The sequence below is a fragment of the Ipomoea nil genome, unplaced genomic scaffold (assembly GCF_001879475.1).
Source record: "Ipomoea nil cultivar Tokyo-kokei standard unplaced genomic scaffold, Asagao_1.1 scaffold1034, whole genome shotgun sequence".
Classification (NCBI taxonomy): domain Eukaryota; kingdom Viridiplantae; phylum Streptophyta; class Magnoliopsida; order Solanales; family Convolvulaceae; genus Ipomoea; species Ipomoea nil.
In genome coordinates, this window is record NW_017617462.1 from 1,333,614 (window position 1) to 1,348,248 (window position 14,635).

Consider the following 14,635-nt stretch of genomic DNA (forward strand, 5'->3'; position numbering starts at 1 on the left):
TGAACATGATATCTGTACGACTGGCAGTCAAGTAAAGCAGACTTCCAATCAGACTCCTATAGACTGTCGAATCTACTGGTTGACCTGCATAATCTTTAGACAACTTTGTGGAGGTTGAAATAGGGGTCCTGGATGTCTTGCATGATTCCATTTCAAACTTCTTGACTAAGTTCTTAGCATACTTTTCTTGGGAGATAAAGTATCCTTCAGAACTCCGTTTTACTTGAAGGCCTAGAAAGTATGTCAGTTGACCAACTATGGACATTTCGAATTCTTTCTTCATAACCTCTACCAGATCATCAGTGTACTTCTGTAGAGTTTATCCAAACACAATATCATCCACGTAGATCTGAGCAATTGTAACATGTTTTCTAGTGGTTTTGACAAACAAAGTCTTGTCCACGCTTCCTCGATCATAGCCATGATGTAATAGATACTGAATTAATCATTCGTACCAAGCTCTTGGGGCCTGTTTGAGTCCATAGAGGGCTTTCCTAAGTTTTTAGAAATGAATTGGATACACGGGATCCTCAAAACCCTTAGGTTGTGCCACATAGATATCTTCGTGCAAATACCCATCCAGAAAGGTTGTCTTGACATCCATCTGAAATAGTGTGAGCCCAGTGTGCATGCTATTGCCAGTAAAATTCTGATAGATTCCAATCTAGCAACAGGTGCAAATGTTTCATCATAGTCAATTCCTTCTATCTGGGTATACCCTTGAGCAACTAGTCGAGCTTTGTTTCTTGCAATATTTCCAGTTTCATCAGTTTTATTTTTGAAGATCCACTTTGTTCTAATTATGTTTACACTGTCTGGCTTTGGAACGAGATCCCACACATGATCTCTCTCAAACTGATGCAGTTCCTCTTGCATTGCCTTAACCCATAGATCATCCTGCAAGGCTTCCTTCACATTTTTGGGTTCTATCTTTGAGGAGTAGTAGGAATATCCGGCTATCTCTATCAGATTGTTTCTCAACCTACTTCTAGTGTGGATTCCATCAGTTGGATCACCAATGATGTTATCTGACGGATGATTTTTCTGAGTTCTTGTAGGTTTATTTTTTCCATCATGATCAGATAAAGACTTGTTTGTCTCCTTGTTATCCTCATCTTCATATGATGATTCATTTGTGGCAGATAGTTGACCTGTGTCTGAAGACTTTGGTAAATTACTTATGAGAGTGTTTGACTCTGATTCAGCCACTGTTGCTGCATTTGGTTCTTCTGGATTGTCATAATAACTACATTCACTAACTCCATGACTGTTTGAGTCCTTTTGTTATAAACCCTATAAGCTCGACTGTTTGGTGAGTCCAAGAAATACTCCTTCGTCGCTCTTGGGTTTAAACTTTCCTCTTTATTCCCGGTCAATTAAGATGAAGCATTTAGTTCCAAAAACGTGAAAATATTTCAAGTTAGGCTTTTTACCTTTCCATATCTCATATGGAGTCTGGGAGGTACCGGGTCTAAGATAGATTCTATTGACTGTATGACAAGCAGTGTGCACTGCCTCAGCCCAGAAACGCTACGGCAGATGTGAGGCATTCAACATTACTCTCGCCATTTCTTGTAAAGTTCGATTTTTCCTTTCCACAATACCATTCTGTTGAGATGTTCGTGGGGCAGAGAATTCATGAGCTATCCCATTTTCTGAGCAGAAATCTGAGTACAAAGTGTTCTCAAATTCCTTTCTGTGATCACTTCTGAGTCTTAGAATTTTGACAATGGATTCCTCTTTTTCTTTCTGTAGCCTTAAGCACAACGTTTTGAAAGCACTAAAATCCTCATATTTCTCTATCAAGAAATATACCCAACAAAATCGTGAGTAATCATCAACGCACACAAATATGTATTTCTTTCCTCCAATGCTCTCAATTTGAGTTGGTCCCATAAGGTCTATATGGACCAGTTCCAGACATCTTTCAGTAGTGATCATCTTTACTACTTTATAAGGAACCCTGATTTGTTTTCCTATAGCAGAAGCACCACAAACTCCTTCCTGCTCCATTTTAAGCTTTGGTATCCCTCGAACAGCATCAAGTTTGATCACTTTGTTCATATCTCGGAAGTTTACGTGCCCAAAACGACGATGCCACAATTTTGATTCATCTGCTTTAGACATAAGATAGGTAGCATCATTCGTTAATACATAGCAATTATCAGATGAACGTGTTCCTTCCATTACAACTTGATCTGCCTTATCTCGGACACTGCAGCAGTCTCGATTGAAACAAACATTCCAATTCTGATCACATAGCTGACTGATACTAATGAGGTTTGCTTGCGGACCATTAACTAGGAGGGCTTCATCCAGATGTGGTAAGCCTGGCACATTTAGAATGCCTTTGTCAACTATCTTACCCTTTTATCCGTCACCAAATGTCACTGATCCACTATTGGATTGTACAGACATAAGACACTTTGCATTCCCAGTCATATGTCTCGTACAGCCACTGTCAAAGTACCATCTTGCTTCAGTCATAGCAGCTGTCAGCACTATTGTAGGATAGCATATTAGCTCTGATTTTCTGACCCAGACTTGTCTTGTGAAAGGGGTAATAGATTTATTCCGATATTTTTCCTCCCTTTGATCTTTGTAAAAGAAGTAGCATTCAGGTCTGGTGTGCCCTCTTGTCTGACAGTAGTGAGAGGTCGGTACATACAGTTTGACTTTTACATACTTACCCTTGAATTTTGAATGTTGAGACTAAAATTTAGTACAGACATATTCATGCTCAGTAGTAGGTGTAGATGAGCTTTCTTTCTCAGAAACAAGTGTTGACCTAGATGATTGGCCCTTCTGATAACTAAGTCCTGGATTACCGACATATGTACTTCCTTTGACGAATGCAGGAGCAGACATTGAAGATTTTCCCCTTTCAAATCCAAGTCCTGTTTTATTGTTAGGATTACAACCAGAATCTAGGATTTTGTCCAAGGTTGAAGTGGTGTCCATCATCTTGATGTTCTTCTTCAGATCCTCCAGTTCCTTTATCAGTTTTCGCTCTCGAGATCTGATCATAGCAATAAGGTCATCTTTCATAACTAGATCAGTATTCAGTTTCTTCAATTGTTCATCTTGTTGTTTCAGTTCTTCATTCAGATTCTTGTTAACTTTCACCAGTTGTTCCCAGCTACTAACAAGTTTAGCAAATTCCATCTCTTGTTGAACATGTCGTACTTCAAAATCATCCGATGATATGTAGGACTCATCATCAGTTTCATCTTCTGAGTGAATCTCTGTTGCTGTGAAGAAGGCAATAACAAAGTTTCCAACATTTTCATCAGACGGGTCATCTGTTGTTTCCTCTTCATCATCACTTAGTGTAGACACAGACATGGATTTCTTTCGTTTGAGATAAGTTGCACATTCAGTCTGTATATGTTCAAACCCTTCACACTCTTGATATTGAATTGACTGATTTAGGGTTTTACCTGTATCTGTGGCTGTATTTCTGAATTGCCCTGCTCGTCCAGACGGGGACTGACCAGTCTTTGTGACAGAGGACTATCTTGATTTCTGATATGAGGAGTTTCCACCTTTGGATTGAGTCCTGTTAGGTTGTCCTTGACTCCTTCGATTGAATGCTTTCAGCATTTTCTTGAAATTCTTTTTCAATAAAGCTAGAGCTTCATCATCTATATCATCTGTTTCAGATTCTCGATCACCCTCAACAACAAAAGCCACTGACTTACCTTTTTTGCCAGATACAGAATTGTCATCAGCTAACACTTGAAGTTCATAGGTGTGAAGATTCCCCATAAGTTCACCTACACTCTTCTTTTCCCAGCTAGTGTTTTCCTAAATTGCAGTTACTTCATCCTGAACCTTTTAGGTAGAGAACGGAGGATCTTCTTGACAACTCTTTCCTCAGTAAACGGTTCCCCAAGAACTGGGGCTCAGTTCATCAGATCATGAACACGACTGTGGAAGTTGGATATAGTTTCTTCTTCATTCATTCTGAGGGTTTCAAATTCGAACATGACCATCTGGAGTTTTGATTGTTTGACATCACTGGTACCCTCATATCTGGTTTCAAGAATTTTCCATGCACATTTAGCCTTTTTTATTCCTATAACCAGAGTGAAAACTGATTCGTGTAGGGATCCTACAGTAGAATTCAACGCCTTATTATTTATATCTGAGGCAGTTATCTCCTCTTCAGTGCAGGTTTCTAACGGTTTGACCTCGGTGGTTCCGTCATCATTCTGGGTTGTTAGAGGAGTCCATCCAGTGAGAACAATATGGTAAACCCTCGTGCCTTGAGCTTGGAGATAAATCTCCATTCGAGCTTTCCAGAATGAATAGTTGTGACCATCCAATTCTGGTGGTTTCATATTTGCATCCATCCTGTTACAGTCAAAGGGCTACCCAGAACACACAGGCAGAGAATAGACCAGATACTACAACAGATAACCAAGCAAATAACTTCTTCAGAAAAAAAAATGCAAAAAGCTTTTGCCGTGTGGATCAAGTCACTATGTAGACTTAAAAGCTCTGATACCACATGTAATTTTGCATATTCTCTTAATCTATGATATTCTATTTACTTTCTTGCCAACAGAATAGTGGACTGATTGACTCGGCGTTATGATCAGTCAATCATTCAGATAAATAATTAGATATAACGGAATGCGGAAGACTAAGGCAGAAAGTAAATGCGACACACAGGTTTGTTTACCCAGTTTGATATAGTGTGTTTCTACATCTGGGGGATGATCACCGATGCGTCCAATCCACTAACTCAGAATCCAATGTACAAGGGTAGAGAAAAACGATCTCACCCAAGTGCTCCACACAAGGTTAGTACCCAGTCTACAAAGGTTTAGTGGATTTTTAAAGTCGGAGAGCCATGCATCCAGAAGTCCAATGAAATCACTTCAATGGAGAGCTAACTCTAATGCAGTCCGCTTCACTAACGTAGTACCACGTTGTTCCCACAACTGAGTGATCTTCGCGTCCAATTGTCTAAGCAGTGTTGATTCTTCTCAAGTTCATCTTCGTAATCACCATGAACTCCTTTTCTTGAGAAGAGGCATAAAACCCAGAGATGTTTCTCTTTTTAGTATTGAGAGCTGCGGCTTCAATCAATGCAACCCTAACTTCTGAAAGTATATGTGTATATATACTTCTTGATTTGGACACTCTCCAAATATAACTCTGGTTGTAAAAGGTAGGACTTATGAAGTAAGAGATCTTGAATCTTCAAGGATATTTAGTCCATACCTTAAGATATGATTTGCTGATATTATTTCCATAATATTCATCTCATAAACGCGTCTGCTAGCTTTTAGAAACTTTCCTTAACCAGTCCTTTGACGTCTTGATCCAGCGACGCTTCTAATGTCTGTACTGCTCAATCAATCTTCTTGAGTCTTCAAAGACGGTCAAACACCAAGCTAAACCCTACCTTAATTTGTTATAATAATATTGTCAATTATATGTTGGGGTTTTTCTCAAAACATAAAACACTAACAGTAAAGAGATAACCGGATTCTGGGAGAGGTTCATGTCGCGAGGAGCCACGCAGAGGCTCCAAGGCAAAGGATGAGATGAGTGCCTATCTGCCAATTTGCGGGCGGCAAGCTCTTTAGGATTCGAAGAGGAGTGGCCGGTAACTTTTGGCATATGCCTCTGGTGGTGCTGGCGATGGCGAAATGAACGAGTGTTCACAGGAAAAAGGATGAGCTTAGACCAACGGAAGGCTTGGATCGACAATCAACGGGCAGATATATGGCAGGCTTTCCGGAACATGTGGCCGGTCAAGGGCAGCACACGGAAAACGTCTTCGGAGCTCGTGGCGTGGGAGAAACCGGAGGCGGGGTGGCTGAAATTGAACGTCTATGGCGGTTGTAAAGCTGCGGGTACGAAAGCAGGTTGCGGTGGTGTCCTCCGTGATCACCTGGGGACATGGCTTCGTGTGTACACTTTTAACATTGGAGTGTGCTCTGCTGAACAGGCGGAGCGACGGGCTGTGTTGCACAGAATGCGTTTGGCAGCAAGTTGGGGGGCGAGGCAGCTAGTCATTGAAAGCGACTCGTTATAGACGACTACGGCGTTGTCTGAGGATGCACCTGAACAAGCTTTGTGTATTCTTGAAAAACAAAATTTTCAATTGGTAGGCTTCCAACATGTCCTACGGGAGCAAAACAAAGTGACTGACCAGCTTGCTGCAATGGCCCTCATGCATGAGCTGGGAGGTCAGTATATGGATGATGCGCCGCTGGTGGTAGAGGATGTGATGTGAGAGGACATGATTGGGGCTCGAAGCAGTCGCATGACAATGTGTGGAAGACCTTCCAACACTGCTGCTCAGTAGTTCACATCCAGGTTAATCCCTCCTTTTTTCTAAAAAAAAAAAAAAAAAAAAAAAAAAAAAAAAAAAAAAAAAAAAAGAAAAAAAAAAAAAGAAAGAAAGAAGATGAGCTTACATATGAACTCTTTGTATATTTTGTTCTACATCACTTGTGAAACAAACAAATTAATGTTTTAAGCCGCTTAGCTATTGGGCTAACCTGTTCAGGGCATTGGCCTTAGTGATTTCAGGCTTATCGAGTTGATTTTGTATCGGGCTAAATTTTTTTTACCTTAACCCTAAAATTTATTTGTTTTATTGGTTCAGCCCATTAGTTTCAGGTTAAGATTAACATTATAACTTTTAAAGAGTCTTTAAAAGTCTAGAGATTTTATAAATAAATAAAATAAAATAAAAAACAGTATGGACTTTTTTCATTGTAGAAATTAATTTTGTACTTTTTTCCTCTCAAAATAAATAGTTGACATTCATCATATCCCTCCCTTGCCAAAACTCTATATATTTTTTCTCTTTGAAATACACAAACATTTTCTTCCTACCTACTGCTATACGACTCTACAAACTTACTTTTTCTTCTTGCCTATTATCTAAATTATACAAACTTTTTCTCCATGACTAAATCCTACAAAAACTCTATAAACTTTTTCTTCTTTTAAAAAGTTTATAGATAGTTTTAATCTTTTGAGCATATACTAACAAGGAAAACTATTTCCTTTGAATTAACCACTAAAAATACATTTTAGTATTCTTTTTATGTTGATTGTTGTATATTATCATTTTTCTTGTAATATTATACAAAGTATTGTTTAGTAACAAATGATCTTCCGTGCTTTTAAATTTATAATACATTGTTTTTGTGACAACCAAATTTAATTTTTATAATTGTAATACATAAATTTATATAAGATCTATTAAAATATATGATATGTAATAAAAATAAATAAAAGAAAATTGTAATATAAACGATAAAAATCAATGAAAGTCGTTTGTAATGTTATATTCAATTTACAGTTTTAAAGACTTTTGTTAATTTTTAAAAAGAAAAAAGTCTAAAACATTATTAATAGAACATATTCGTACATCTAACGTTACTGACTCTATTATATTGTAAATTGAAGCATAAAGAGTCAATAAGGTGTCCATTAAGGCTCAATCTCATGACCTCCCATATGAAAGAGTCACTACATATCATCTAAGCACAAGATGCTTGGCGCATAAGAATCATTTGAAATGTATTAAAATGTATATAAGTTTATCAAAAATCAATATATAGAAGTAAATTAATTTGAATCCTAGGCCCGCAATACCATATATATACAATTCATAGGCACTATCATCATAGCTACTACATCTATTGAAATTACTAAAATAATGTAAATAAAATACGGTGTTAGAATGCATAGTATCTGAGTTTTGGAATATGAAGTGCATATAAAATAGAAAATATATTGGAGTGAGTGAGTGTGGTGTATGTTGGTGTAGACGTGTAGTAGTATTTCCTAGTATTCCGTAATCTAGAGATGTACGTAGGGAATGAAGGTGGTCCGGCGGGTCTCCCCAACATATACTGCATCCTATTCCCCAGACCAATGGTCTCCACTACCCTTTCTCCAATGCCATCCCTCCCCTCATCTCCATGAATCTTTTAAGCTAGAGTTAATGCTATCTAGGCCTTTCGACTAGAGTAATCTTGTCTCATTTAATCTTAAACTTTCAAATTAATTAATCTTCTATACGGGGTCTTTCAACTTTCAAGTTAACCATTTATGATACTTCAATTTTTTTTCAAAATGTAACCAATATAGTTGTGGTTTTCTGAATGGACGATGTTGCTTTTATTTTACTTCTAAAAGGACTACGTGGTTAAAATTTGAAAGTTATAGAATCACGAAAGATTAAGTTAAAAATTTAGAACTAAACTTAACAAAATCGCTATAATCGAAGGACCAGATGACATTAACTCATCTTTTAATTTGGTAACATGTGAATTGCATCAATACTATCGATTCAATACATTAGCTAATAGCTAGCTACACAACCTAATTCTCCTTCGATTCGCCAACCATGTTCCCGTCAAGTCCCCGCTTTTATGCCGATGGCATTCCACATTCGGTACTGTTACTAGCATTGTCCATGACCACTAAATGTCATGTTAAGAATTAATGTCAACTAGAATTCTCTGAGTATAGTGATTTTGTCACGTTTAGTTCTAAACTTTCAAATTAATTACTATGGTTATTCAACTTTCAAATTTTAAGTTCGCCATTCAATTTTCAAATTTTAACCTTCTTCTCAAATGACGATTTTGCCTTTACTTTACTTCCAAAAGGACTATAAGTCTATAACTAATTATAATTAAAAATTGAAGGATCACATAACTGGAAAGTTTAGAATATTACAAAACTATTATACTTGGAACACCCATACATATAACATCAACTTATCTTTTAATTACTTAAGTTGTCAATTGAATCAAAACCATAAATTCAATACGTTAGCTAATAGCTCTAGCTATACAGCCTAATTCTCCACCGATCCACCCGCCATGTCGCCGTCGAGCCACTGCATTCCCCTTTTGGTACTGTTACTAGCATTATCCTTGACCACCGCAGTTTCCCCGGTGGCTGCCGCGCAGCAAGCTGATGAGCTCTTGCGGCGGTGCGACGACACATGCGGCGGCGTTCAAATTCCATACCCCTTCTACGTTAGCCCTTCTGCCAAGTGCGGCCCTCCCCCGTCCGAAGCCTTCCGCCTTTCTTGCAACGGCAGTGTCAATTCCTCTTCCTCTCATATTTTCTTCCGGAGCTACCGCGTCCTCCGCTTCTTCCCCGACGGCCTCCTCCTGGATTTCCCCAACTCCTCCTCCGTCTGCCGCCGCTACGCCGACCTCGCGTCCTTCGGATTCGCCGGGAATAACGACGGCTACTTCGGCGTCTCCACTGACAACGTCTTCGACTTGTACGGCTGCGAGGATTCTTCGGTCTGCAGAGGCGATTGCGGCGGCAGTTTAATCCCCGCCGCCGCATGCGCCGGCACCGCTGGCGGCCGCCCCGGCTGCTGCTTCCCGCTGTCCGATCGCGCGGGCTGGACGGGTTTTTCCATGTTTGCCCAGCTGGGTTGCAGGGGATTTTCGTCGTGGGTGGTCTCCCCTGACAGTAAAGGCGGCAGTGAGAGAGAGAGAGGGATTAAAGTGGAATGGGCGATTCCTAGCAACTCTTCGGAACAGATTTGTGCCCTTAACGCCAAAATCATCGCAGCTTCCTCTGTTATCTCAGGGGTAAGATGCCATTGTGAAGATGGATTTGCAGGGGATGGCTTTACTTCTGGAGTTGGTTGTCTCAAGTGTGAGTATTCCTTCTTTTATTTTCTTTTCTTTTTTTTTTATTTATTTAAATCTCATCTTAATTGCACTCAAAAAAAATCTCATCTTAAATAATTTTAAAAAGAACCAAACTTGTGTATTATGTTTTTAGAGTTGTACTATATAAATTTTTAGACAAAAATACTCCTAACGTTATAATTTTTGTTATTTTTCCCATCATTGTTACCATATATTTTATTATATTATTTAAAATAATAATATTTGTAGACATTATATATTTGATTAATATAATAAATAAATTTGATTTCATATAGATTTTAATTAGTAAGGATTTGTTAATTATTTTTAAAAATATAAATATTTGACATATATTTTTACGCATTGCGCATAGAAAAGACTAGTTAATAGGATAAACGTTCAGATATAATATGTTCATTAGTGAAAAAATTCAAATAAAATTCAAATAAATATTTGCAAGTTGTGACAATTATGGGCAATATTTTTTTTTAAAGAATAAAATTAATTCATTGAATCACGAGCAGCAATATTTTTAAGTTAGTAATTTAATACTAGCTAGAATGTAACACATTGCCATTACATTGGTGCAATATGCAACCAATTATAGCACAGTTTTAGTGCAATTAAAAAATTGATAATATTTGAATTAAATTCACTTATATATTTTCAAAAAAAAAAAAAATTCACTTATATATAGAGTTAATTTTATTTTTTGTCCTAGATTTATAGGTGGTAATTCATTTTAAGTTCTTTTTTATCAAAACATTTACTTTTGGGGCAAATTATATCGTGCACCAAGTCGCACAATGCATTGTGCGCCCTAGAAAACGACGTCGTTTTGTACATTTTCGGGGTGTCTGCCGTTAACTCCTTAAAAAAAAAATCATGTTTTGAATGTACAAAAAATTGTATAATAGAATACATAGAATTTTATACCTGAAAACACAGAATTTTATAACTGAATATACATAATCTTTTTTGAAAGGATAATACACATAATCTAACATAATACATAATATACATAAACTCTTAGCATAATACATAATTTTATAACTGAAAATTCCCATATTTCCATTGTACAGAATTATATAATAGAATGCACAGAATTTTATAGCTGAAATTAACAAAACGACGTCGTTTTGGGAGGCGCAGGGCGCACATTTCTATGTGCGCCCTGGTGCACGGTATAACGATTGTACTTTTGGTCCTAGTATTATTATGACATGACCATTTTTAGTCCTTTATCAATAAAACAGTTTAAATATCCTTAAATATAAGGGCATTTCAATCTTCAATTATAGATTTTTTCAAAAAAATAAATATAAAAAATATAGCGGGTCAACCTACTTTATATAAAAAAGATTAACATGTCTTTGTATTTAACGACATTTCGACGATTTTGTTGACGGAGGACTAAAAATGATAATATCACAATAATATTAGAACCAAATAAGGATATTCTAATAAAAAATGACCAAAAATAGATTGTCACCTATAAATTTAGGACAAAAAATAAAATTAATTTCTTATATATGTGTGTGAGAGAGAAAGAGAGACTAATTGATTTTTTTTTTCTTAAATTTCAAGCTATAAACTTATAATATCACTACAATACTTCAAACAATCTATATTAAAACTTACTATTCTAACATATCTTATGCAATACATAGAACTTATTGATTCGTTTACGAAATTAGTGTTTAATCATAAAATAAATGAGGAATTATTTTATGAACTCGATTGATTTCGTATCAAAAAAAATTATAATATTTTATTATAATGATTACAACTCACAAAATGAACATTAATATATTGTGACAGGGGTGCATGTGGCTATGATGAAGTATATATGAACCAAATTTTCTGCTTAATCTCTTTTCTACCCATTTATCTCTCCTGTTCAATTTTTATAATATTGATGAGCAATTAATGGTTTTAATGCATAATATATCAACATCTTCTTATAGCGTGCTTCAAAGAAGGGAAGGAAGTATATGGTCAAGATTGTTATGCAAAATCACACAGACCAATCAAAACAAAAATTTTAGTCGGTTAGTATCACAGCTTGTTCTTTTATTATCATTCGTATTGTTATTTTTCATTTGTGAAAAATTCACAATCAGCACATACTACTTAAATGTGAATTCTGAGTAAAACTCATCTTGTGATTCTAGTTGGTAAAAGATCTAGGGAATATGAAAATTGAATAGTCATATTAGTTAAAGCACAATCCAAAAATTTAGCTGTACTCCAAAAGGCCAATCGATAACAAGATCGAAAATGAAAAATGTTAATGAGTTTTATTATGTGATTTGCATTAATTCATTGGGTGAAAGATAAAGAATAAAGGGTGATAAAAAGTAGATCACTCCTAAAATTAATAATTAATCAGGAAATAGTAGATCACACCACCGGAGTTAGAGGCAGATCCAGAAATCTTCTTCAATGGGAGCGAAAGATTAAAACCAATGAGAAATTTTGAAAAAATGATACACACTTAGAGGTGAGTCATAAATATAAAAATTTGTACTTAAAGATTTGAACTCTTAACATTTAATTTGAGATAGAAACAATACACCTTATCACCTAAGCTAGCTCAACCCTTATTTAAATTAATGTATGTTTAATATATATAAATGTTTACTAATGTATATACAATATAGAGAGAGATGTTTACTATGTATATATGCAATATATAGAGAGGGGATGGGGGCAACTTGGCCAGGGTTCGATCTGCTTATAACCTTCCTTCAAGGAGAAGGAATAACCACAAAGGTGTCAATTGAGCACAAGATGCTTGGCTATATTTATAATGTTAAAAAATCTTTTTATCTAATTTTACATTCAATACATATTTTCTAAACTTACATTTTTCTCCTTAAAACTCTAAATTTCCGTTCTAATAATACAACCACAATTCTAATAGCTCACCCACCAAAAGGAGTAAAGGGTACCTAAATTAAACTTCTCTCCCACGCATGTGGTATAAATGAGATGGGTTAGTCTCTTTATAGCATGTTTAATTTGGTTCACGGGATGAATTCTAAGAGAAAAGAAATGTTATTCCACAAGAAATGAAATAGAGAATGAATAAAAAAAGAAATGTATTCTATTGTTTAGTTTGTTAAAGGAATAGATTTTAGAAATGTTATTCCGATGTGATGAATAGGAATAGAATATGTTTTAAATACCCCTATAACCTAATATTAGGGGACCGGTAAGGGAATAACTCATTCTCCCGGTAGCAAAATGCATTAATAAACAAGGCTTGAACTCACAACCTCTCATATGAAAGTCCAATCCACGTGCCATCTGAGCACAAGGTGCTTGGTAGTAGTGTTAGTTAAACTTGTCACCTTTATATATAGTAGCTAAGCTAGTGGCATAAAACATTTTAATTTCCATGAGAATTGAGATGGCAGGAGTTGAATTGGTGTGTGTGTATGCACGCAATGCAGGAGTCGTTACTTCAACATTAACCATTGCCTCCCTGACTGCACTTTTTTGTCTTCTAAGACGCCCCGCCATGAAAGACGCTGACAGATTTGATCCTGAACATATCCACCAAACTCAGACCAACATCTCCTTCCAAGACGCCTACACCACTCATCAACTATTCAATTACAGTGAGCTAGAAGAGGCCACGGGGGGATTCGCAGATGCCCACATTCTATGCCATGGCAACAAGGCCAAACTATACGCCGGAACTCTCGTAAACGCCTCTCCAATAGCCGTGCACAAGATACAATGCGACGGCCAAAGGGATCTCCTCCAAACCTTATCTGCAACCGAGAGGGTCTCCGCCGTTTTACACCGGAACCTCGCCCGCCCCCTCGGCTGCTCCGTCGGCTCTGGCCACACATTGTTGGTCGTGTACGGCGGCTCCGCCAATGGAACCCTCATGGACCACTTGCGCCATGGCCAAAGTGGAGCCCTCGAGTGGTGCGACCGGCTGGGCATTGTTGCAGAAACGGCGAGCGTTCTTGCATTCCTGCAGTGCGAGATTTGTCCGCCCATCTTCCACCACAATCTGCAGTCTGGGTATATCTTCTTGGACGGCGATTGGTCCGCCCATGTCTCTGGGTTCGAGCTGGTATCCGATCTAGATAGCCAGGCGGACGAGGATGACGAGAAGAAGCAGGCCATGAGCGATGTGTACGACTTAGGATTGCTTCTGCTGGAGATTATCATGGGTGCGGATGAACATCAACTATCAGGTAAGCATGAAAATTATTTTATTAGTAGGCCCATACCTAATTTTCTAAAGCTCAACCTATTTTCATGGCTACTCAGACGATCATCGGCACCAGCACGCAAAGCTAGCGCTACAGAAGATAAGGAGTGGGAAGCTATAGAGGAGATTGTGGATGCGCATCTTAATTACCACGACCAGACGCCCTCGAAGCAAGAGGAGATAGATATTGTGGCGGACCTTGCAACCAGATGCCTACTGTTCAGCGGAGATGGCAAGATTCACATGGCGGATGTCGCCAGGGAGTTGCTTCACTTGACCAATAAAGACGCTAGCAGGCGCAAGCGAGGCCACTCTACATCAGCATTGGAAGAGACATTTTCTAATTCCAGCCTCCTTCAGATGATATCAATGTCCCCCGACTCCATTTTTATCCCCTCTGCAGCCAGAGGATTCTCATAATCTGAATGTCATTTTAGACCAGATTAGACTCCACGATGCAATGTGAACCTTAATTGGCTAATTTATGGTATAATTTGCCAACTTATTGTGTTAAATGTTCTTACAGAACTTTTTATTAATATATAAAATTATACATTACTTGGATATTTTTCAAAAACTTCTCTAACTAATGCTATTTGATAAAACATTCTCATTGTATAAAGTATAAACGGAGTGCTAATTATTATATACATACTCAGTACAGTGTAATCTACTTGTGCTTCAACAGTTTACAAAGGGATTCATATTGCACATGGAATCAGTAACACAGTAACTAACG

The 14,635-nt window shown here is 37.3% G+C and overlaps 1 protein-coding gene across 1 annotated transcript; it reads left to right on the forward strand.

Moving 5' to 3' along the window:
• Positions 1-8,867: 8,867 nt before the first annotated feature.
• Positions 8,868-14,390, forward strand: LOC109180749 (probably inactive receptor-like protein kinase At2g46850). Its single transcript, XM_019330459.1, is given in 5 exon segments — positions 8,868-9,666; positions 11,630-11,713; positions 13,121-13,879; positions 13,956-14,011; positions 14,014-14,390. Coding segments are annotated over 5 exon segments (2,001 nt in total). The 3' UTR covers positions 14,317-14,390.
• Positions 14,391-14,635: the final 245 nt, after the last annotated feature.